Here is a 23,497-nt window from a genome sequence, read left to right as displayed (position 1 = left end):
ATGTTTTGTCAAAAATTGCGACCCAGTTGGTTAAGATGTGAAGGACTAGAACAGACTCTGCTGAATGTCTTCTACAGGGTGGAATAGTGAATGGTAAGAAGATGAAATGATACTGTATAGTACTGTTCACGTTAGTGGGTTGTTTTAATAACTTACATTAGAGAAAGAGTTTGACTGCTTAAGACAACATTAGTGTTTTCTCTGCTGAGTAACAAAGATGGCAACTCAAGTTTTGGTCTCCGACTCAAGCCGCACAAATAACAGACTTCAGACTCAGCTTAGACCTGTGGCCTAACGGATTGAGACTTGACTTGGACTCTTTTTTTGGAGATGCAAGTCCTTTTAACAGTTTTTATCTCAAGTTATGAAGAGTAAAATAAAACCGGTGTGTGAGCTACAGACTGCTGCTGCTGCACATTTTGATGAACACCTCCCAGCCAGATTAGTCGGCTACAATGCTGTGAAACCAAATACGTGGGCTATATTGCATTTTCACAACCCACACCCTTCCCTTTTTTTTCTTTTCTCTACATAAGAAGAAACAAAACATACTATTTTTATATAGAGTATACCAAATGTCTGAATACGTTGTCAGCGCTGTAACCAACGTCAAATTCCCTGACTGTGCACACGATCATGGCCAAATAAGGGTGGTGATGATTCTGATTTACTGGGGGATAGAACATAAACCTTCCTCCGTTTTCATTGTTTTGTTCATTGTGTGTTACAAATTGCTGAATTTATCCTTCAAGTGGGAAAAGGCTTGACGTTACAAGGGTGACGCTTCTACAAGAACATTATTTTCAAGACAGTTTGGTACTTGGTGACATTTAAGGGTTTATGTTTTTTGAATCTTTAGTTATACTAGTTAACACTATCACTTAAATATCAGTCTCACCTACAATATATTCATAATGTCATTAACTGACATTTTTATTTGTTTGTAGCATTTTCATTTACAAAGCTTCTCCTCCTTTAAAAAAAAAACAGCTTCAGACCTATATCTCTCCTTTTCCTTTGTGGAATGCATAAGAGGGACTTTTTCTGCTTATAAAGAAGTAACTAAGTAACTTTTACTTGAAGTAAAAATTTAATTAGGTAATTTTTACTTTTGCTTGGGTAATGTTTGACGCTGGTAAGGTTTGTTCATGTATTTAAGTAATTTCTTTTTTTTATCAGTGTAACTTTACTTTCATTTGTACATTATTTTGGTACTCTTTCCACCTTGGATGCAGTCGATCCAGTACATTTAAGTAATTTGACTGCTTTTCAATAATCTAGTCAAATTTTAAGAAAATGTTAGTTTTAATTATTATTATTGTGTAACTTCACAATAATGACCACACGAATGTAATTCCAGCAGAACGCTGTAATTACTGACGTTGGATCATTTAGCAAACAAAATAATCATAATTTGCCCCGGCAGTCTATTGCTGCTTAGCTAGCTGCAACGTTACAAGGATACTTCCGGTTGAACATGTCAAAATAAAAGCACGTCATGTTTCACTCGTTCAGTGGATCGCCACACATTTATTTACTTACTACACCATGTCTCCATCAATATTTTGCAATCTATACCTAAAGTTTGTACATCTTTATTATTTAGAATTGAGAACAAAGGTTTTATGGGTGAATTTTAAAAATGGTTTCCCATCACCATCACCACTACTACACTCTCTGTTATGTAATAGATTTATATATGTGTCTGTTCAGATGATAAACTTGCATTAAATCTACATCTACCCCACTAAAATGTATGCAACTTTTTAGATCAATTTCACAAGTTAAATTTTTAATAGCAAGTGATTGGGTGATTAAATAGTTTTATTAGTGCAGAGCAGTAAGACTGGAAGCATATATATATATATATTTTAGGATGAAAGCCTAATATGCGGTGTCAAACTATTAACCCAACACTGTTGCTCAACCCGGCGTTAGAAAATTAACTCAAATTGAGTCGTTTTATTCAGTCGGTTTTTAGAGGTTATCTTTTTTGGACCGTGGGTTTATTTGAATAAAGAAAAAAACAAACATATTTCTCTTATATTATGCTCATGCGATCGTCGTTTAAATTGAGATGCCAGGTTCGGTTACAGGTGCACACGCACGCACCCACGCACATTTGCCCACTCCGCAGTTACTCGGGTGGGGGAGTGGGGGGGAAAGCCCTGTGACTGATGTCTCCACGGGATGGCAGTATGAGTCTAAGGGTGTGTGCGTGAGTGTTTGTGAGCGCAATCCACGTGTGCGTGAATCTGCGTGGGAGTTCCTTGTTTCGCCATGCCGGGGTGTTGCCAGCTGCGCTTGCAGAGGCGCTTTGAAGAGGTACAGCCTGCAACCTCTCCTCCTCACTCTGCAAGGCGTTTCTTCCTCGGTTTCTAACCTCTAGAGTTCCCAACCCCTCCTCCCCACCCCCCTCCCCATCCCCACCCACCCCCTGCACAGACAGCTCCAGCACCGGCCGCTATTCCAGCAACCACACACCCCCCGCCCCCTCTCAAAGAAAGAAAGAAAGAAAGAAAAACAGTCGGGATCCAAGCATGCCACAACAGCGGCGGCTAGGTATCCGCCTCTCCTCCCCCAAAGTCACCGCAGGCGCAGCAGCAGGCTTCCCCCGTCCGAGAGAGCGCGGAGCTTCCGCCGAGTGATGCCACAGCTGCAGCGGGAGGAGCGCCCAGCTACGCGTGTACTGCCGAAGCCTGCCGGAGGACCCGACACCACCAGCCCGGCCTTTGCCAGAAGAGGAGAGTGCCCCCCCTCCCTCTCTCCCACCTCCCTCCCCTCTCTCGGCTCTGCTCCCGTCCCGACTCCAGGATGTCCGAAAGCAGCGCAAGTCCCGCGGACCGGACGATCAAATGTAGGCAGAGCTCCTCTCCATGCCTGTTGTCTGCTGTAACATGCTTGATCTGTGTGTGCGTCTTCGTCCCTGTCATGGCACCTCGTGTCTCTTATTGCCTTACATACTCGCTTTTTCATTACACCGGCTCACAATAAGAGGTGGCTATCTGGCTGACGAGTCACCATGCATGCGCCTCTGAGCCTTTTAAGGGGAGGAAGGTGGTGATGGAGAGAGGTGTGCATGGAAGGGGGGGGGGGGTATCCGGTACGGATAATCAGGGTCTTCCCTCGTTATTCTATTAGAATTCACCCCCTCACCGAGGCATTACCCCATTTTCTAACAGAGGGAGGGACGTCTCCTCCTCTCTGCATATAGCTGAGGCAGTTGTGCGACGCACCGCGCGCTGCTGCATGAGCTGCATGCGCTCATCTCCTAGCGGTGGCTTCGCGTTACTGAATAATACCCGACAGAGAGGCGCGCACAAGCCGGGGGAGAGACAGAGAGAGAAGCTGGGAAGCGCTGGCTGAGAGAGAGAGAGGGACACGACGAGCTTCTCGTTCCAATGAAAGCCCAAACGGCGTGACGATGACGGCCAAAGGCAGACATAAAGGTAAAATGGTCCGGCCAGAGCGGCGGTGCGCGCGGCGGCGTCGGTGTGGTGCTGATGCTGTGGGTGCGGATGGTGTCACGGGATGCTGCTGCAATAAGTATGCAGCGACGCTCGGGATGCTGAGGAGGAGAGCGAGAGGGGGGGGGAGGACACGATGCAAAGAGCTTCCTTTGTATCAGGCAGGGGGGGTTTTCCTCTATCGGTCAGGGTTTGGAGACTTTCGTTATGGCGATCTACCTCGATTTGGAGAGGGCCGATATGTTGACCTACATTTGCATTTTTAATCCAGTCCGTTGATCGATGTGTTTGGATTGCAGGTGTAGGCTGGTAACTTTGCCAGGCCTCGTCCCCGAGTTTAGCATCTGTAATGTAACCAAACGCTGTTTCTTACGCACTGACCCTGATATTGGGGGCAATCAAAGGACCCGATCGCTGGATGATCGTCTGAAGTCTGTTTTTTTTAATTTCCTTTCTCGTTTTTTTCCTTGTGTTTGGTCTTTCAGAAGGGCGCCCAAGTGATTGGGTGATTCAGCTTCTCCTCCTCCGCGTCTCCTTAAAGGTCTCCCTGTCTCCCCCCCTCAACCCCCCTCTCTTGTTTTCTCGAAATTTTTCAAACGAGAGACAAAATGGAGTTTAGGGATGCTGCGCTACGTGTATCCGACACTGTTGCCGCTCTAATGGGGGTGAAAGCCCCGCTGGATTACAGAAAATGTAATATGTTGAAAGTGTTGCATTTTTTTTTATTTATTTTTTTGCTTTTAAGCGTGGGCGGCCACTGTGGGGGAGAGGATGGCGGGGTGGGGTAGGGGGTGGGGGAATCCACTCGGGTCATGATCCGTCAAGCTGGCACAGATTGTCGTGCTTATCGGGTCAAACCGGTCTTTCGCGCACACACACAGCTGCCCTTCTTCATAAACACGCCCAAAGGTCAGGTTCTCTCTGCCTCTGCGGGAGGAAGGGGAGCAGGATTCTGCATACGTTGCTCGGGCATGCCCCGGTATTCCGTGCGTGCGTCGCGCGTGGAATGGGAGTGGTGGGGGAGGCTACGTGCGTGGGGTTCTCTTGCTGCTACGGGTCTATTGCTTACCTCTAAAAGATTTGTTTTGCAAACCTGCATCCAGCAACTGTGGTTCCACCTGTGCAGACGGCGTGCGCACTTTGCAGACCTTTCTCCTTTTGCATGCTCTGATAACGGCTTGGACGTCATCCCTTTAAAGGGACCTATATCATAACCCCCCCCCCCCCACACACACACACACACACACACATGCATAGGCCTCCACAGAACGATTGTGAACGACATGCATGGCCGGCCTGAGGTTGTTTGACACCCTGAGCAAAAATTTGGGGCCCACGTTCTCTTGGTTAGATAATGTAGTGATGTGACTACAGTGACTATACAGTTAACAAATACGGCGTTCGTTCTAGTGCCTATGATGCATTTAGTTTGCCAGATTTTTCTAGTTGCCAGTGGGGAATTTACCAAGAACACCACCATCAGTCCGCACGCCTGCTGGGAATGTCGGAGCCCAGCGTTCATTATCCAATATGGCTGCAGTGACAGTCGCAGATACTGACTTCTCTTTCTCTTCTGTTTCTGAACAACAAAACGATGATAAACTCATTTTTCATTACATTGTTTTTCAGTTTGCAAATACAACAACGTCTGCTTAGGCGTGACGTCGTTCCCAGATCGACTGCAGCATTAGTCATTTGCACTTTGTCAGACAGGTTTTGTCAGTAGTTTCCATAAGGATCGTAGACGCTTGATTCCGTGCGCAAAAGTAAGCCCACACGAAAGGCTGAACATATTGAATATTACAGTTTCAATTGTTTCATATGTCACAGATCTATTAGTATTTAGAAGTGCTTGCCAAGTGTTTACCGGTCAATATATTTTGCCTCCCACAGCGCCACTTGTCAGTGGCCCATTGCAGCTTTAAAACAGTGTTACATTAATATGAGTGATAGGTGGCACGCCTTTATTTCCCACACCATGACTCTCTGTGCTACTTGCAACCGAAAATATTTCCAATGAGGCAAACTTCTGTCTTTTGTTTGAGGGGTGAGTGTGGCAGTCAGCCTTCTTTCAGCCAGCTGGGGTGTGATGAAACATGTTATTACAACATGCTTATTGAATTATTTTCTCTTTATAAACCCGGTATACCTTGATAATGGTAAATGACCAACCCCAAATATTTAGTAAACTGGTGTGGGAATTACAGCTGATGCCAGCATGGTCAAACTGCAATACAAACAAGGGCTTGTTTAGCACTCAGTTCCTGAAAATAATTCCCTGCTGAAAAAGGTTTCCAAGAAATGCATGCTTAGGAGCATTACTGAGAAGACTGACATCATTCAGGGGCGTTATGATGACAAACAGATCTAAGGAGACAAGCCAGAACATTTATTCACTGAATGTTAATTCCATCCATTTTTTTTTTTATTTTTTATTTTTTTTTAGTCCTTTAACCCTAAAGTTGCTGGAATATTTGCTTTGGGTTTTCAAATAAGTTGTGGCCCACTGAAATTCAGATGTGTTGTAGAAGACCACAGCACATTATCTGATATTCTTCAGATCAAGGTGTTACAGGTTTAAAATTTAGGGTGCGTAATTTTCCACTGCTCATATAGGAAAAACTTGACCATCATTTGGTTGAGATGGAAATACTTTTTGTTTTCTGGAATAAGAACTGCTGAGTCCCATCTGAGTGTTGTTGACCCACAAACAGCAACTAGTGCTTCAATGTATTACTATTAAGAGCCGTGCTGTGGCCGGTAGTAACAATTTGGTACTTTTTAAATAGGAATACAAGGTAAGACAAAAAAAAAAAAAAAGGTCACCCAGAATGTCTTTTAATCCCTTATAATAAATCAATTCATGGCAAATGACAATGCTGTATTTAAAATAATTTATAAATACTTATTAAAGCTGGTAGTTTGTGCCGTAAAGTTAGTATTAATATGACCTTCTGTGAATCAATCCTGTACTCAACACAATATGAACCCTCAACTGGACTTCCTTACACGAGTCCCTGAATCCTTTTTTTTTATACCTCCAATAACATTGCCAACTAATAAATGATATTCATTTAAATTACTATTTAAATAATGAGTTACATTTAGTCTAAAATCTATACAACATCGACCCCACGAAGAGTAAAGCTAAAGCTACAAGTGGACCTAATAAATTAGATTATTTAGTTGGTTTCAAAATCATTGAAGGCATCACTATTCTGTCAATTGCATTGCTTAAGAAACACACACAATAACAGCCTAATTGAAAGCACTAAATGTTGAAACCAGAGACAATTAATGTCTCTGATAGGGATGTAAATAAGTTTTAATTCAACAACGGTGTAACGATTGTCTGATCATCTCTGCTTATAATCATTTCTTGACACAACTCTCCCATTGCACTCCTTTCTGCACAGACCTGGAAGAAAGGTTTAGCTCTGTCTCCTGCGCGTAGTTGTGAAGTGGAAGACTAATGTTACAGTTTCAACATTTTTACACATAAAAATATGAAAATTGAATCTTCAGCTCTGATCAGCTTTCCTGTTCCCGCTGAAAAAAAACTTTCCCACAGCGTCATCATGCTGTGGGAAAGTTGGCCACGGCCATGTTGGACAGTAGGTTGGCGTATTAAGTGTCAGAGCAGTCCATTGTGTTGGTCACACCTGAGGGGAGCGCCGTCTTCCACTTTGTTCTCTTGTGGCTGGTGACAAACTGCAAACCAGACTTGTGAAGGGTCTCTTTAAAGATTGTTTTTTTTTCCCTTGACACGTCCATTCAGGCCAGATTTGTGTAGCAGGCGGCTGGCCTAATAGTCGGTCCTTTTGACAGATTCACCCAGCTGAGCTGTGGTTCTCTACAGCTCCTCCAGAAGTTAACACGGGCCTCTCGTCTGCTTGTCTGAACAACACTTTCCTTGGCCAGCCTCCCAGTTTAGGTGGCTTGTCATGTCACAGCAGGTTTACAGCGGTGGCATTCTCCTCCCATTTTCAGATGATGGATTGAACAGAGCTCTGTAAGATGTTTAAAGCTTAGAACATTACTTTATAACCTACCCCTGCTTAAAACGTCTCTACATCCTGCTTGACTTGTCTGCTGTGTCTTCTTTTTATTCTCTAATGTTCCCTAACAAACCTCTCAGACCTTCACAGAACAGCTGGATTTATACTGAGATTAAATTACACTATTTACTAATTAGGTGACCTCTGAACTCAGTTGTATATGCTGCCTTTTATCGTAAGGTATTATAGTGAAGGAGGCTAAATACAAATGCATGTCCCCCCTTTTCAGATTTTTAACTGGAAAGATTTTGAAACCATGTAATATATCGTCCGACTTCTCAAAGGTTTGGTGCTGCTCTCTTGCCTAAAGTTTCAAGGAAATCTATTGAAATTGTGATTTCACAAACAGGGGTATAAATACTTTTGCAGGCACTGCACATGTGTCTTTTGTGAGTTATGATCTTTGGCCTAGACTAATACATGAGTGGGACGTTTTCAGAAAGCCTACGAGAGCCGTATCGAGTTTGCACATTTATTCATGAATTTATGCACACACACCAAAAAAAAATAAATAAATAAATAAAAAAAATCACCTCTGGTATGCCTTGGGGGGGACTTTTGGCATATTTCCTTCATGAAACGGGCTGTCCTGTTCTCTCTCACCCGTACGTATTAATTGTGTTTACGTGTGTGTGTTTGTCCAATGCTGGCGTTATCTTTGTGGGCCAGGGGTCCCACCTTGACAGGTCCCTCTCTGCCCTGTGGGGAGGGTGGCAGGGCGGGGGGTTATTTATAGAGAAGGTACTCCAGAGAGAGAGAGAGAGGGAGAGAGAAAGGGATTGTCTAATGAGGACAGGCTGTTCAGGGATGGGCTGTTGTTTCTGTTTTAGTGTGAGTTACTGTGTCACTGATGGGCCTCTCTGCATCGATTAAACAACTTCGTTGTGTATTCAGTTGTTCCGCATCGCTGTGAAAACCATCTCTAAAGAAGCATGGAGCCGTTGACCAGAAACGGGTCAAAAATGGCAGGTAAATACATTCAAAGACACAAAAACAAATGTTTAAAACAAGCATGAACCGTTAAATGCTTCCTCTATCCCAGGCGCCCACATATTTGCTCCCTTTCCCTTCGCTGCTTTCATTCTTTCATCCGTGAATTTCTGTCCGTCGTTTATTCATGCAGAGGTGAGTGATGGGAAGAAGCGATCCTGGAGGATTAGTGTACAATAACGTTTCATAAGATCCTAGAGAAAGCTAACGTGGCGATAGTTCTGGAGGACGCAGCGTGTAAAGCTGGCAGCGTGGGACAACATAGCGGCGCACTATAGAATCTGGGTTCTGAAGTCTCCTCATAGCACTTTTTTTAAAACAATAATGGTGGGCAAACTCAGTGGAGCTGTCCTGTTGTTGGCCAGGCACTTTTTATTTAATTTTTTTTTTACAAATTTGAACGATAAATCTCACCTTCCTAATCTTGTTGGAAATTATCTCTGAGTCCTGTTCATGCTATGAAGCCATGAGGCTGGCTGGTCACACAAACCACACCTACTCACTACAACACTTAGACCCGCAAAACGGGCTTTCCCCTATTCAAGTCAGCTGATGTGGGCCTGTGATACCTCGCTCGCTGGGTCTGGGGTCTAGCAGAGGTAGGCTGATGGTTTTAGTGGTCAGTATAACAAGAAAGGTGCCGTACTTGTTGCGCCATGTTTTGAGTTATTCATTGTTTATTAAATAACCCTCAGTCTGTTAGGTATTGTCTGGTGAATATCAGCCCAAACTGCTGATATTAGTTGAAAGGGTGATTCAAGCACTGGCGTTCTTTTAACGGCAAACTCTGCACACATATGGAATAAAGGAGTGACAACTTCTCTTCAAGTGCAAGAGTTTAACAGAGATAAAATTAACATCCAGAGAATATCACTATAGAATGCAGTTTATTTGAATAACGTATATTTTAATCAACAAATTCTCTCTACTAGGCTAGTGTAACTTAACCAAACTACTTAGCAAAATTAAGATAAAAAGAATCTAAGGAAGTATGTACACAAAATAAGAAAAGGACAATAATAAAATAGTTGAAAACCATCATAAGAACGATTCAGTAAATCTTGATTCACTGCAGATCCAAGTTAAAGAACCAAAGGTTCATCTTAAAGATAGTGGAATGAGGTTAAATTAGCTTAATTAATTCAGAACAACATTTGATATGTGTTTCAACCCGTTTACAATGCCAATCCCGTCGATTCAAGATGGTCACTATTTTAAACGGACTATCTTACTTTCTTACTTCACATCATTCGATAAAGAAGGAAAGTAATGGCGACAGTTTGCTTTCAGAAATTATAAGGCAATTTGAATTATTTCAAACTAATAAAACATGACGACCTACAATTTAATTCGCACGCAACACGGACCGTAGAAGTGTTTCACTTTGGATGAGGGAAACTTGTTTGCGCGGCGGCGGTCCTTGCAGCTGTGTTCCCTCTACTACTGGACGTGCGGAAACCATTGTACCGCAAATTGGTTCTGCCATGACGCGAAGCGTCCGTACGCGTGCGTTTCAGGAGTGAGATTTTGATCGTAAGATTGAGATTTTCAAAGTAATGCGTGTGAGCGTGTGCAATTGATGAAATGCGTGTGTCACACGGACAATGCGTGACAGTTGAGAGCTATGTCCATAAGCATTACTTTAAGAATGCTAGCGGCAGCTTAGCTTGTTAGGTCCAGGTCTAGCTCGGTCAAACCGTGAAAGACAGTGAAAACACATTAAAACTAAACCATTTTAAACTTTCTGCCTTTGTCAGTTCGGTTGACTTTGGGGCCGTCTGGTTGGAAGAAGCTGGACCAGGGTGAAACTGGCTCGGGGAAGCAAGAAAGCGGCTAGCTCAGGGGAAAACTCTTTATGATTCCCGGCCCAGGATGTGCTTTAAACGGACTACGATGGGCTGCGCTCGGCCTATGAAGCATGGGGACTTCTGCATGGCCTTCCTGCGTGGCTGTGTCCTTAGGCTTCCTTCACAGCTTGAAGGGGCCATTTTCAGATCAGCTCTTCTCCTGCAAAAGCTGAGGAAAGGTGACAAGCAGTCTGTTTCCATGGCAGTCGGCTGGTTAGGTTCCAATGTTGAAAAGCACGCTGTACTTAGATGCTATTCTGGACGGCGCCCGTGTTTCCCGGTCTCTCCAGTGTACGGGCAAAGAGGAAGATAAGAGGAGAGAGCTTAGGTTTTTTGCAGCGCCCTGCTGTGGGTAGTCCCCTGATGCCTGAAAAGTCTCACATTTCATGAGGTCTCAGCTTACAGTCTGATTATTTTATACCACTTGGCTGAAAGCACAACATACAATAAAGTTTGGTCCATTTACCCTAATCCCACCTTAAAGGGGTTTGTGAAAGAGGCTGCGTTTGAAAAAGTATCCTCTTAGCATACACATAACCCACATTCTGTTACGTTTCTCTCTATTCTCATGGGTTGACAACATCCAATTCACATCAAATGAGTTAAACGGAGGCAACTCTGTAGATTCTTTTTAATGTTAACCCAAACTCACTACTTCCTTGTATGACCTCTGTTCAAACAGTTGTATGTAAGTCTAAATATCACGAGAATGTATCCTACTTTTCAGGAAGTTAGATGGGTTCTGTGTGCCAGGGCTGGAAGTTTTTTGTTGGGAAAGGTGCAAAATAACCCTAGAACAATATACTCAGCGAGGAAAATGCTATTATTCCAAAAGCAACATAAATATCATGATTCACAGTTCACAAATATATTATTTTTGGGTCATATTTTTCAAGCCGTTCAGCTTGTTCTCTTTTCTATTATATTTTTTGAACAATTACATCACAGTATTTGCACTGGAACTACAAAACAAAGTCATGGACTACCAGCTTGCCAGTCTCAACAATCTGGCTTTTTTATTTCTTGGAGTGCTTTTGTAGTCCAAGCAGAAGGATGAGGATGGTACAATTGGATAAGCCATCGGTTGCTCATTACGTTGTCCCCCAGCGTACTACAAAAATGGCAGAACGGGATGGGGTGGAACGCTCTGTGACCTGGAGGGGGGCAGGATGTGAAATACCTCCTTTAGATTTAAAGAGACAGCACCAAAACGAGTTGTTCTGAGACGTACCTCAGAACAGGGATAAAAAGGTGGAGTTTTGGGGTAAATTAACGAGGAATTCAGAACAAAGCATTGCAGTTCCACTTTATATATGGACCACAACTGAATTATTTAAATTGTTAAAGGGAAGAACTGAAAAGCACGATATGTCCCATTTAAAAAATATATAAAACTCACGCTCTCCTTGTTTTGGCTCTAAAAAAATAGAAACAATTTTGTTTTTCCTAAGTGACCTCAAAAAGAAAATTGTCTAGTCTTATTCACTGCGAGACAGTTTTTCTACACTGTTTGTCATATCTGAATTAAATTGTTTATGCTTCATAGTTGAGAACAATAACAACTTTGTACCTAAAAGGTGTAACTTCCAGCTAATAACATGGCACAAGTCAGTCTTATCTTGCAACAAATACAGTAAAAACTCAAACAAGGGTAGATGCATCATGGCGGACTTCTGTCGTCATTTCTCCAACCAGTCTGTTATCACTTGCTGTCACGTCCTGCTTCCTGCTCCAGTCCTCCCGATAGGGAATGGTCTTTGTGTAATTTAAAATGATGAAATATCCCCATAATTAACTTTAGCCATTAGGGATGATGCACACAATAACAATCTGATTCAGATCAGATTCTGCTCCAGTTGGGCTATTAGTCCAGCCCAAACAAATTTAGGAGATTTGGTTGAAAGCTATGTCATAGATTTTTTTCCCCCCTCACTCTCCACTCACAGCTCTGCGATGTGGAGATTTTTGGCTGAGCTGGCAGCGTTGCTGTTTTAGAAAATCCTCACAGAGGAGTTCAGTGGTGGAGAGGATGGGCCAAAAATAAAAAAAACACCACAAACTGCATTAGAAAGTGTTCAGCTCTTGGCTTATTTTACACTTTTCAGTCAGCATGTTCTCATATGTAACCAGTGTATCATGCCTTGTTGGCTTGGTAAATTTGCAGAACCGATGACATTTAAGTAATTCTATCTTTATCTTTGGGAGATACAGTAGGTATATAGTGTATAACTTGGTCCAAGATATTAAATCAGCCAATTACTTCATTCATTTAACCACACAAATTACATTATTATTAAAATGTTATCATTCGCAAGATGGCCGATATGTTAACGGCTGTCCTCAAAGCCCCCTTTTAGAATGGACAAGAACCGCATTAAAACATCCACATTCAGCCAGAAAGTCGATGGTCTGCTTAGGGTCTTTTAGAGGTCTTCGGGAACATCAAATCAATTAAAGTTAGAGGCTTCTCTCTATGAAGCTTGATAGCATATGAGTTCCAGAAGTTTTGAGTATCTGTGGTAGGACTGTGGACGTTAGCATGTGAGTCCTTTCAGCTGCTCACATATTCAGGGGTCGCCACAGCAAATCATTACCACTTGCACACATACATGGCAGGGTTTTAACGCTGGATGCCCTTCCTGACGCAACCAGGATTCAAACCCGGGTCCCTCGTTTGAAGATGAGGACTTAGCCTGCTACGTCATCACAGAGAGGTGATGGCTTATTTGTCATGGTGGCAGCAAATCTGGTTTGCTAGGTTATGTGTGCAGCAATCTGGTGGCAGCAATGGTAGCCTAATACCAAGCTGCAACCCAAGCTGGCAGTGCTCCAAGTAATTAATTAAAGCACTTTTAGCACTGTGGCTGCTATCTTCAATGCGTCCTGACAATGCTATGGCTGCAGTTAAAAAGTTCTACAAAACAAAACAAAAAAAGAAGCAAAATACCTGGGCCATCATCATTCTCTATGGAGACAAAGCCTTGCCTCCTTCCTTGTTGAATAGCACTTGTACTTAAAGGAGCATAGCACAAGTTTCAGGATTTTTGTAGACGTCTTCCCCTTCTGGCGACACGTTGAAATGACACCAGTGTTGTGCACCTACATGGGAGAAGAAGAAAAGCTTCTGTCGCTGCGACAGCACTGGTCTTTTGTTTGGAGGCGTGATTTCTTCTGACATAAGAAAGTTATAAATATTGAAGTTAGCCCATGTTTTCTTGCTAATGCATCGATTACGGAGACTCAACAAAGTAGCGAGGTGAACGAGAGCGCGTAGTGTGTCACACCTACGCGCACGCCCAGAAGGTTCGGCCTGAATAACTCTTTCATGAACTGATATCCAGCCTGTAGAGGCAACTGCAGTAAATAGAGTATAACTCATTTTACACATGGGGCAATTGTAAGGGCATTTATGAGAAAGAATATACACAATATTTAACTTCAAAACTTGCACTTTGCATCTTTAAGGATATGTAAGTGCACACACTTCCGAATTGCGCATATTGGCTGTTTGCTAAGATGGGACGTATCAGAGAAGAATTGTAATGTAAAATTTATTTATTATTATTATTTTAAAGAGAATCATTTTACTTACAATTGCAATACAGCGAAAGGAGGATGTAGTAACTCTGGGTTTGTAATAGAATCACAGAATAGTCACAGCATGACTCAAATTATTAAAACAACAAAACTTTAGTCGTCAGAGCTTGGGTGTGATCAGACAAATCAGCACCAAAAAGGTTTTGGACTATGTGATATCCACGGTAGTAGTATTGTGGAAAGAAGACTATGAGTGGTATAAGGTGTAGTAGCAGAATCCTTGCCTTCATACTGAAATGAGGTTCATCTAATTTGCTTGGAACCAGCAATGTTTGAATATAAAATGCCTTAAAATGGAATACCTTAACGTATCCCAACAATCATATAAACGATATCTCTAACAAATCTCATGTTAGAGAGGATTTTCAGGTTTTAACAGAGCTCTTTCAGGAAATACTGAAGGAAAGAAAAAAAAAAGACTCCAACATATGAACAAGATCGCTTTGATGTCTAAATTGGCTCCTCTTCTTTGTTACTCTCACAAAGTTGAAGCTACATTTTGGTAATATCAAGTTCAGCTCTGTTGACTCAATTCACCACATACGTGGCATAAATATCAGTTTTTAAATACATTGTTCCCAGCAACCAATCACACACTTAACACACAAGTAGCTAACTGGATCGCTGTTACCTAAAGTACTGTTTCGCAATATTTAAAGGGGTGATTGGGTCTGTTTCTTTTCATTTTACAGGCACATGATCCGGCTAGAAGTGATGACAAGAACCAAGAACCTGGTCTCTGCTCAAAAGAGGCCTACCTGTCAGAGAGATCAGTGTTTAATGCTAGCCTTCTAAAAAAAGAGAGAACGCTCTCTCTTATTGATACAAATTCACTGCGATGTGGCATCTACCTATTACAGGCAAGGGAGCCATTACTCATAAACACCTGACAGAAGCTCCCGTTGAAGGATCTGAACTGTCCCCTTAGCTTCTTATCAGGTATAAAAACAAGAACAGCGTGCCGTATGACATTTATACGGCAGCAAAACAAAGGAACTGGACGTGCAGCCAGTTAAAAACAAAAGCTGTTTCAGAAGAACAAGGAGTCCTGCAACAGATGGTCCAACATCACTTAGTGTGTGAGAACATGGAGTGATAGAATCCACTAAACAATCTTAATCCTCCAATGAACTGTGGCAGGTTTAAAGTACTTTGAACTGGCCTTGTGAACTTGCTGCGTTTATTTTCATAGCGGTGCATTTTGCTTTGAGCAAATCTGTGTGTTCGACAGTATCTCTCCTACGAAAAATAGCTTTGAACAGATAATGATGTAAGTACAGCTGGTACCCGTGTGCAGGGTGTTTTTGTACTTAACTGATACATATAAACCCCTCATTGGACATTGTCGGACTTTAGGTGCCTGCAACTTTGGTGCAGGGTCATCACTGTCAAGCAGGAAAATTCTGTCTTAGCTATTAACCAGACAGGTCTGGTGTGACAGCATTAAGACTAAAGCCTGTCTGGTTGTTGTTGCTTGACAGCATTAATTTAGTTCACAGGAGACTGTCCTCGTGGGAAAATGGGGCAGCTACTGCTTATATTCCAGAGTAATGAAAATGTTAGCAGCTGTTCCTGGGACACCGAGTGTTTCATGCAGCTATGCTAACCCGTTAACCGTCAAGGTCCCACCGGTGGGCCCCTGAACCAATAGGAGCCAATAGGTCTTAGCTGAGGCCTGCCTAGTTGATGCTTTTATATTAAATTCTATTTCTTTAAGACTACAGTTTGCAACAGTATCTTGCAAAAGTTGACCCCTTTTTACATTTAGTCACAAATGTTAATTTGTTCAACTGGGAGTTCATGAGACTGACCGACACAAACCGATGCGTTACAGTGAAGTGGTAAAAAAAAATATATATATGGTTATAAATTTCTTCTTAAGAAAATAAAAATGTGGTGTGCATTTGTATTCAGAGCACTTTACTCTTAAGCCCCTTATGCAGATGTCATCTAATTAGTAAATAGAAACCACGTGTGTGTATTTTAGAGAGCTGCAGAGATCGACAGCTCGGGTGTGAGAGCGTGTTGAGTGGTTAATAGATTTGGTCTTTGTAGAAGTTCAAAAGCAAGAAGAAAGCCACTGTTGGAAGAAGCCTTAAAAAGTCGTGCTGTGTCAAGCCGTGCAGAGGATCCACCAAACATGTGGAGAATGATGCTCTTTTAAGATCAGAACAAAAATGTAACAGTGTCACAGAAATTCAAAATGCTTTATGTGGGAAAAACTGGTGGTGGTGGGATGTTTTTCTGCAGCAGGGACAGAGAAGCTGGTCGTAGTTGATCAGAGGGTAGATATGGGTAGAAAACCTGTTGGAGTGCTGCAGAAGACATGCGGCTGGTTCACCTTCCAGCAGGACCTCAACCCTAAACAGGCAGCCACAGCTAAAATGCAGTGGTGAAGATTAAAACGTGTTTTTGTGTTAGAACAACTCCGTCTAAGGCCACGCCTAGATCCAAGTGAGTCTGTGGAAACCGTTGCTCACCCAGGTTTTCCATCTACTCTGACTTATCGTTTAAAAACCACGCCCAACATCACTCCCAAACCCTTATTATGCACTAAATGATCAAATTCACTGTTGCAGCGTAGTGGATAAAGTCATGATTACTGGGTTTACATTAGAATAGGAGGAGGGTGGGGGGGGGGGGGGGGTGTTGCCCCGGGCTTCATTCAACCGGCCGCATGTTGAACCATAATGAGGTCCAACCTATTCGCCAGATGTTCTCTTGTCATCCACATCCAATACTTTGTTTAAAACCAAAGCATAATCTTCCCTGGACACGGGAAAAAGGATTTCCATTTACAGACATTTACTTGGTCGTCCGGTGGTCTGGTTGCTTCTTACCATGGTCTAAGACAGTCACGTTAGCCATGCAGGGCGCTGCGTCAGTGGGGGGGTACGTCGTGGAATTGTCACAGGAAAGACCCTTGAGCTGCAGAGAGCAGTCAGAGCACACGACAGCATTTAGGGTGCACCGAGAACATCAGTGCAATCCCAAATACCGAGAGCAGCATCATGGTTGAGGTTTTCCAGCTCTGTTGTTATACGGCTATAATTCAACAGGTTGATTCGATCTGTGGGGAGCATGGCGGCATCTTCCTCCAGCGTTAAGGTGTCGTAGCGATCATTACTTCTTCCACCGTTTATTTCATCATGACGCATGCAATGAAACCTAAATGAAAGGCCTCCTGCAATACTTGAGGCAAAACTTGAAACGTCCCAGATTTTTCTGCAGCATGTTCTGCTGAGTTAAAAAATGCATGCGGTTTACCGTTTATTATAACACCCTCTTCATGCTCATCCAGGCTTGTTAACCTCCGTCTGCAATTCAATATTCATTAATGTTGGATCAATCTGTTGCTGTGCCTGATTTTTTTATTTTTTTTAAAGCGCTTTGCAGAAGAAATAGCTCTAGAAGTAAACATCCATTCGTGAGTTTTTTTTAGGCGTTACAAAGCAAGAGGTCGCAGTCTATCCCAGTCCATGTTGGGTCAGAGGTGTGGGTCACGCTTGGACCGGTCAGGGCTAACACACACAGCCATGTAGGCTCCGTGCAAAGGCACCGCTTAACACAACAGGCACATTTATGGACTGTGAGACGGAGCCAGAGAACCTGACTCAAAAAGAAGTGTCATACTAAACTCAGGCGTAGTTTCTTCTTAATCTTTAGCGTTTTGGCACAATGTGCTTGTAAACCATTGCAGTCATGCCACATCAAGGTAGTTTCTTTCTTTTTTAGTTTAAAGTTTCCCACCCATGGTCCCCTTCCCCACGCTCAGCCGCTCCGGAGCTCTCCCCTCTCTCATACCTGCCCTACTTTCACGCCGCTCTCGCAATTTTACGAGTTTCTCTCTCTACCTCTTTCACCACTAATGCCTCGACGTACATGCAAACTGAAGTTTTACCCCTGACTGGAAATTCACCGTGACACAGCTCTGTGTCCATGTGTATATACATGCAACCCTTTTTTTCTGGGCATCTACCAGGGTACAAGAAGTTGGAACGGCTGCTTAAATACTGGCTGCCTTATTTTTAAACATGAAGTCACACGTATTCCAACATGCATGACTAATTCTTTTCCTGGCTTGTGTTCTCTGACAGCCTGGAGTGCCCAAGACCTTTTGAAATATTAATCAGTCCAGCCTCCTTATGCAAAACTTGTTTTAGCATGGAGACCACTGTCGTGGAGCGAAGGAAAAACAGAAGCCTGGGGCTTGGCCGCTTGAGGTGTGATGGGACGTCTCATGTGCCGCATTCGACCTCCAGGCACGTAAAAGTGTCATGGGTGCAGTAGCTGTGATCTCACAGGACCCCCCGAGTTGCCATTGGATACTTTAGCGTACCCAAATGTGCGCTGAAGCGAGTCTGTATGTATCCCAGAAGGTTCGACGTGCCCGCAAATAGGTTTTGGAGAAAAGTGTTTTTGTGATGGCCTAAATTGGAGAACAGCATACAGGCATACAGGAAAAACGGAGCAGAAACGAACACGGCGTCTGTGGGCTGAAGCATGTTACTTTCCCAGCTCGGGTGAGGGTTGGCTAGTGCTGCGAAAGAAAATGAAGCCGCTGAATCAAGCCTTCCGATATCAATAAGAAGACTCAGTGAAGAGGCCGACGCAGAAAGAAGATGGAGATGCGAAAGGGAGGAAAACAAGGAGCAGAAGGGACAGAGTTGAAATGTGAGTGTGTGTGTGTGTATATGTGTGTGTGTGACAGGGAGAGAGAGAGCGAGCGAGCGAGCTGGGCCTAGTTTTAGTGTGTGATCTAGGCCATTATCTGTGTTAGCACTGATGGGGCTCCAGCAGGCTCTGTGGATCCTACATAACAATACAGTTTTATGAGCTGGTACATCTATCTGTGTCTGCTTATGCTATGTGTACTCGCACACACATGTGTCGCCGCCCGCATTAATGCGATTGTGTCGCACGTAATGTACGCATGCGCCCCTGCGCCTTTTGTTCCTCTCCAGATTTTGTGGGGGTTTCTTTCTCGCACAGAAAGCTCTGTCTGTAATTACGCGTAAGAGTGTTTGCTGGAGTGTTTCTGCCTATTTGTGTGTGTGTGTGTGTGTGTGTGTGCTTCCTCACGTGCAGCTGTGCACTCTTGCTGTATCACACTCGTGCTGGGTCCAGCCCCCTTTCCAGCAGGGCCCCGGGGGCCTTCATTATGTAAGAAAGACGTTACTGCAGAACAGAGGCAGGCAGCGCTGATGACTCTGGCAGGCCCCTTGCTTCGGTGCGGCGAGCTCAGGCCCTCCGGATCGTTCGCTCACACAGTAGCACGCATAAAAAGCCACACATATGATCAGGGCAATGCTTTAAAGATCCTGATCTTTTCGAGGGGAAACCCTTTAAATAATGCACACTCAATCAGGAAATCCTGTTCTGCAACATGGTAATATTTGTTTAGACATTTCACTTCATTTACTTTATTCTACAGCACAGGTGTCAAACTCAAGGCCCGCGGGCCGAATCTGGCCCGTCAAGGTAAATAACACGGCCCTCAAGAGCCAAAAAAAAAAAGGCACATCATGTCATAAAGTAGAGGCATATATCCTTTTAAAGTGTATAAATTGGCTAAATCTGTGCCTCCTGTAAGTTTAACTCACACCAATATCAACTTTTGTTGCAGATAAACTGTATAAACTGGGCCTAAGATTGCTACTTTTATGTTACTGTGCATTTTTTATACTTCTATGTGAACTGGAATGAAATTAGAAATTGAAAAGTATCGTCTATACACGTATTACCGGCCCTTTTAATGACTTCATGACGCGAAGTGGCCCTACATAGAAATGAGTTTGACACCCCTGTTCTACAGCATCCAAATAAGCGCATAGCGATAAAACCGTATTACTCATCAGCCTCCATTCACGCCAGGCCCCCCCCATCATCTACATCCATACACCTTCACCTCCTCTAACCGTCATCTTCCAGTCATCCTAAATAATCTGTTTCATTCTGCTCCTTGTTCCCTCTGTGGCTCCAGCGGTCCCCTTCCCCCTGGCCCACCGGCTGACCATGAAGGAGGTGTTTGACTCGGAGGGCCGGCCGCGGGTGGACCTGCTCAAAGCTCACCTCACCAAGGAGGGCCGGCTGGAGGAAGCCGTGGCACTGCGCATCATCGATGAGGGCGCCGCCATCCTGCGCCAGGAGCGAACCATGTTGGATATCGAGGCGCCAGTCACGGGTAAGGTGCTCCAGCGAAGACTAGGGGTGGGCAAAACAGATCTGGGCATTAGTGAGCAGGTAGTCTCGTTACAAAGCAGTTTATGGACTTAATTTGATGTCAGATCAAATACGTTCACGTCTGCACGGTCAGGATGACATTACCTTAGTTTTAAGTCAATCTTCATAAAACACTAAAGCATGTTTCTGCCCCAGAAAAAAAATCCAGACTGAAAATGCTGAGTTGCTTAAAAAGTTATAAAGACAAACCCTTACTTCCAATCAGCTTGGCATTAGAGAGTCGATGACATAAAAGACTACAGTAATTTCAATCTGAAAAACTCACAGAGAAAGAAATGGCAATTAGAAGGATTTTATTGATACAATATTTTAAGTCTTTGGCGCTCAGACCTCGGCAGGAACATTAATGCTGAATTATACTTTAATATGCATAAGTAGATGTATGAGAACAGGTATGTTCCCCCCAGGTCTGAAACTGGTGGTGGAGTGGAGATAGAAGAAGTTTGTTCAGTCCATATGGTGATCTGTTTAAGATAGATGTCCAACTTGATAAACACAGGTTTGCATGAACTTCCATGATGAGCAAGCTTGAAGCAACTGTGGAGAGGAAAAACTCCCCTTTGGGAAGAAACCTCTGGCAGAACTGGGCCCAACATGGTGGTCTTCTGCCGGACCAATACGAGGTGATAGGGAGTGATGAAGACTGGGAGAAAACACTCTGATGATTGGACGGCAGCAGGCGATGAGTTTGTTCAATTGAACTTCCGCTTAAGCTCCATTTCTACAAAGGCCTGTGATAGGTGACAGGCAGTAACAATCATGTTAAAGTTGTGCATCACATCGCTTTAGTTTTCTAATTGTAACTCTAGCCAGATAACCTTAACGTCCTCTGTGCTGCCCATATAGGAGAATCTTAGTTTCAGACTGTGGAACAACACGGCATTCGCTGTGAATAACACAAGATGTCTTTTTAAATAGTCGTGCAAAATGATATCAGGGTTTTTCTCCTTTCCAGTACTGATCTGATTCATTTTTTAGACATCTGCCGACATCATGCTGACAGACGCCAACTTAATTTTAGTGAAGCATCAGGTCTGGTACCTCACATCCTTGGAAACTGTAGCTTTAAATTTGGTAAAAGGGCAGCAAAACAGACATTTCCTTCTTATTGCGTTCACACGTTAATAGCATTCATAAAGCCCTAAATAATGCATAGCTTTATCCTTGGTTTCTAAAGAAATGTTGTCTTTACCATATACAACCAAAGCTGGCAAAAAACTCATGGCTTGCTCCTGTTTGGATATTGGATATGTGATGTTGATCTTTTAGCATATTTCACCGCTTTTCTAGTTAACTGTGTGTGGATTTTTCTTTTTAAAGAAAAAGTTGTTTTCCTTCTTCATAAACCTAGAGATTTCCTTTGTACACATCACACAGACGTGGAGCTGCAGCAGTCAATACAGTCTCTCTTTGACTGTCAACGTCATTATAAAGGGTGAAAACCACTCAGATCAGGGAAAACCTACAATCATGTTATAGACCACGGGTTCCCAAGCTTATCAGCCTGCGACACCCAAAATAACAGTACCAGAGAGTGGAGAGCCCCTTATGGCAGGTTGTGGGGTGGTGATGTTTTCCTTTGTCTTTTTGGAAATTAGGAGCACATATAGTAATAAAATTGCGAGAATAAAGTAGTAATTTTGTCAGAACTCCAAACACTGCTATCTTCCCCTGTGTTAAAATGAGGAATGTGTAGCATCTGGGGAAATTATACTTTGGTGTTGCTTTCACAAAGAAATACTTAGCAAATCAGCATCAAAATATCATTAGCATCAGGACTTTGAAACGGCTGTGCAAACAACTGTGTAACTTTATTCTCGTAATTTACTAAAAAAAAATTATTATGGCCATTGTTGATCAAAGCAAATAAAAAATTGCCATGAGTAATACATTTCCAAAACAGAAATGAGAAAATTTTTAGATTAATGACATATTTGCGTTTGGGAACCCCTGTTATAGAGTAATGTGCATATTACTCTGCTCCCCAGGTGGGCGCCGCACAGTGGCAGCCCACTGCTCCCCAAGGGGATGGGTTAAACGCAGAGAACACATTTTGTTGGAATGTGTGTTGCAATGACAATAAAGATGATTATTATTTTATTATTATATTATCATGGCTCAACCAAGTTTTGAAAACTGGCTGAGCAACAGGTTCCCATACGACTCACCAGAGGTACTGTACTATAGATCTCCATTTTGAAAACTGTGAACCATCCGTTTTACAGGTTGAACATTTACGAAAGAAAACATGAAAACATGTATATTCTTCTTAAATCCAATCTGTGCAACCTATGTATTAACACAATCTTAAACACATTCATGTATATTATTGTGTTTGTGGTAGAATTAGTATTTCCCCCTTGTGTCCACCGCTTAGCTCCAAATTATTCACGATCCGTTCACAGTCTTGTTTATCTGCATTTGTACACTACAGGGCTTTTTTTTCCTTTTCTTTTTTACATGAAGTGCTGTTCAGTGCCACTTCACGGAGTGAAGGAGGGGATTTGGTCATTTATGCATGTATTCCCCGGCCTTGCTAATGTTTTGAGTAGAGGATGATGTCGTGGGAAGAAGGCTAGACTGAGAACAAAATGAAACACGGGTTTCAGAAAGAGACAGGTAAGCATGCAGGCAGTCAGACTGATACATTCACAACCTATTGACTCTGGTTAGTGTACCTTTTGTGGCTGCTGCCGTTTGTGTGTGCGTGCATTTATGCAAATGCAGAGCAGTGAGATAATTCTGTGTAGGCAGTTGTTGCCCACGCAGTGTGGGAACATCGCTCAGCTTTCACAGGTACAGATCCCCAGGGACGAGGACAGACAGACGGGCAGATGGAGAGACAGCCGATCATAAGCGGCTTAGTGCAGAGGTCCTCGAACCTTTTCGCTCCCAACGAGCACCGTGTTGATGCTTACTGTGGGGTTCCTCCTATAGGTTCTGATCCAGAAAGAAAGCACTTTCTGCGTACACGGTGGTGGGAAAAACGCTGATAAACCTTAGAAACAACCCGTAGAGAAATAGTACAGAGAGTGATTAAATATTCAGAAAAGTTTAGTACTTGTTGGGGTTGGAAGGTAGGCCGACGGCTGAAATGTGAACTGACAGGCTTTTAGGATGCTACATGAAAGCTTCTGAGAGGGTTAGGATGGTATGTCTGAGGACTACACACGAATATGGCTTTGTTTTAAACGCGACATCGGCTGCTGCCGGATCAAATGAAAGCGAGACCTTTTTTTGGGTTGGAGCGAAAACAGACATTAAAGTGGAGAAAAGACGGACGGACAGAGTGAAC

The 23,497-nt window shown here is 43.1% G+C and overlaps 1 protein-coding gene across 3 annotated transcripts in view; it reads left to right on the top strand.

The window, feature by feature from the left end:
• Window positions 1-2,451: 2,451 nt before the first annotated feature.
• The window catches only part of ppp3cb (protein phosphatase 3, catalytic subunit, beta isozyme), a 51,264-nt gene continuing 30,218 nt past the window's right edge, over window positions 2,452-23,497 (top strand). For 2 of the 3 annotated variants that reach the window (XM_036127699.1, XM_036127697.1), the window contains exons 1-2: window positions 2,452-2,857; window positions 19,943-20,143. In XM_036127699.1, the coding sequence (XP_035983592.1) occupies window positions 2,815-2,857; window positions 19,943-20,143 (244 nt within the window). In that variant the 5' untranslated portion in view covers window positions 2,452-2,814. Of the gene's footprint in view, window positions 2,858-3,215; window positions 3,450-19,942; window positions 20,144-23,497 lie in introns of those variants that run through there. The other variant, XM_036127698.1, reaches the window with a different exon arrangement.

The sequence above is a fragment of the Fundulus heteroclitus genome, chromosome 23, assembly GCF_011125445.2.
Source record: "Fundulus heteroclitus isolate FHET01 chromosome 23, MU-UCD_Fhet_4.1, whole genome shotgun sequence".
NCBI lineage: Eukaryota > Metazoa > Chordata > Actinopteri > Cyprinodontiformes > Fundulidae > Fundulus > Fundulus heteroclitus.
Note: the sequence above shows the minus strand (reverse complement) of the source record. Positions and strands in the feature narration are given on the sequence as shown.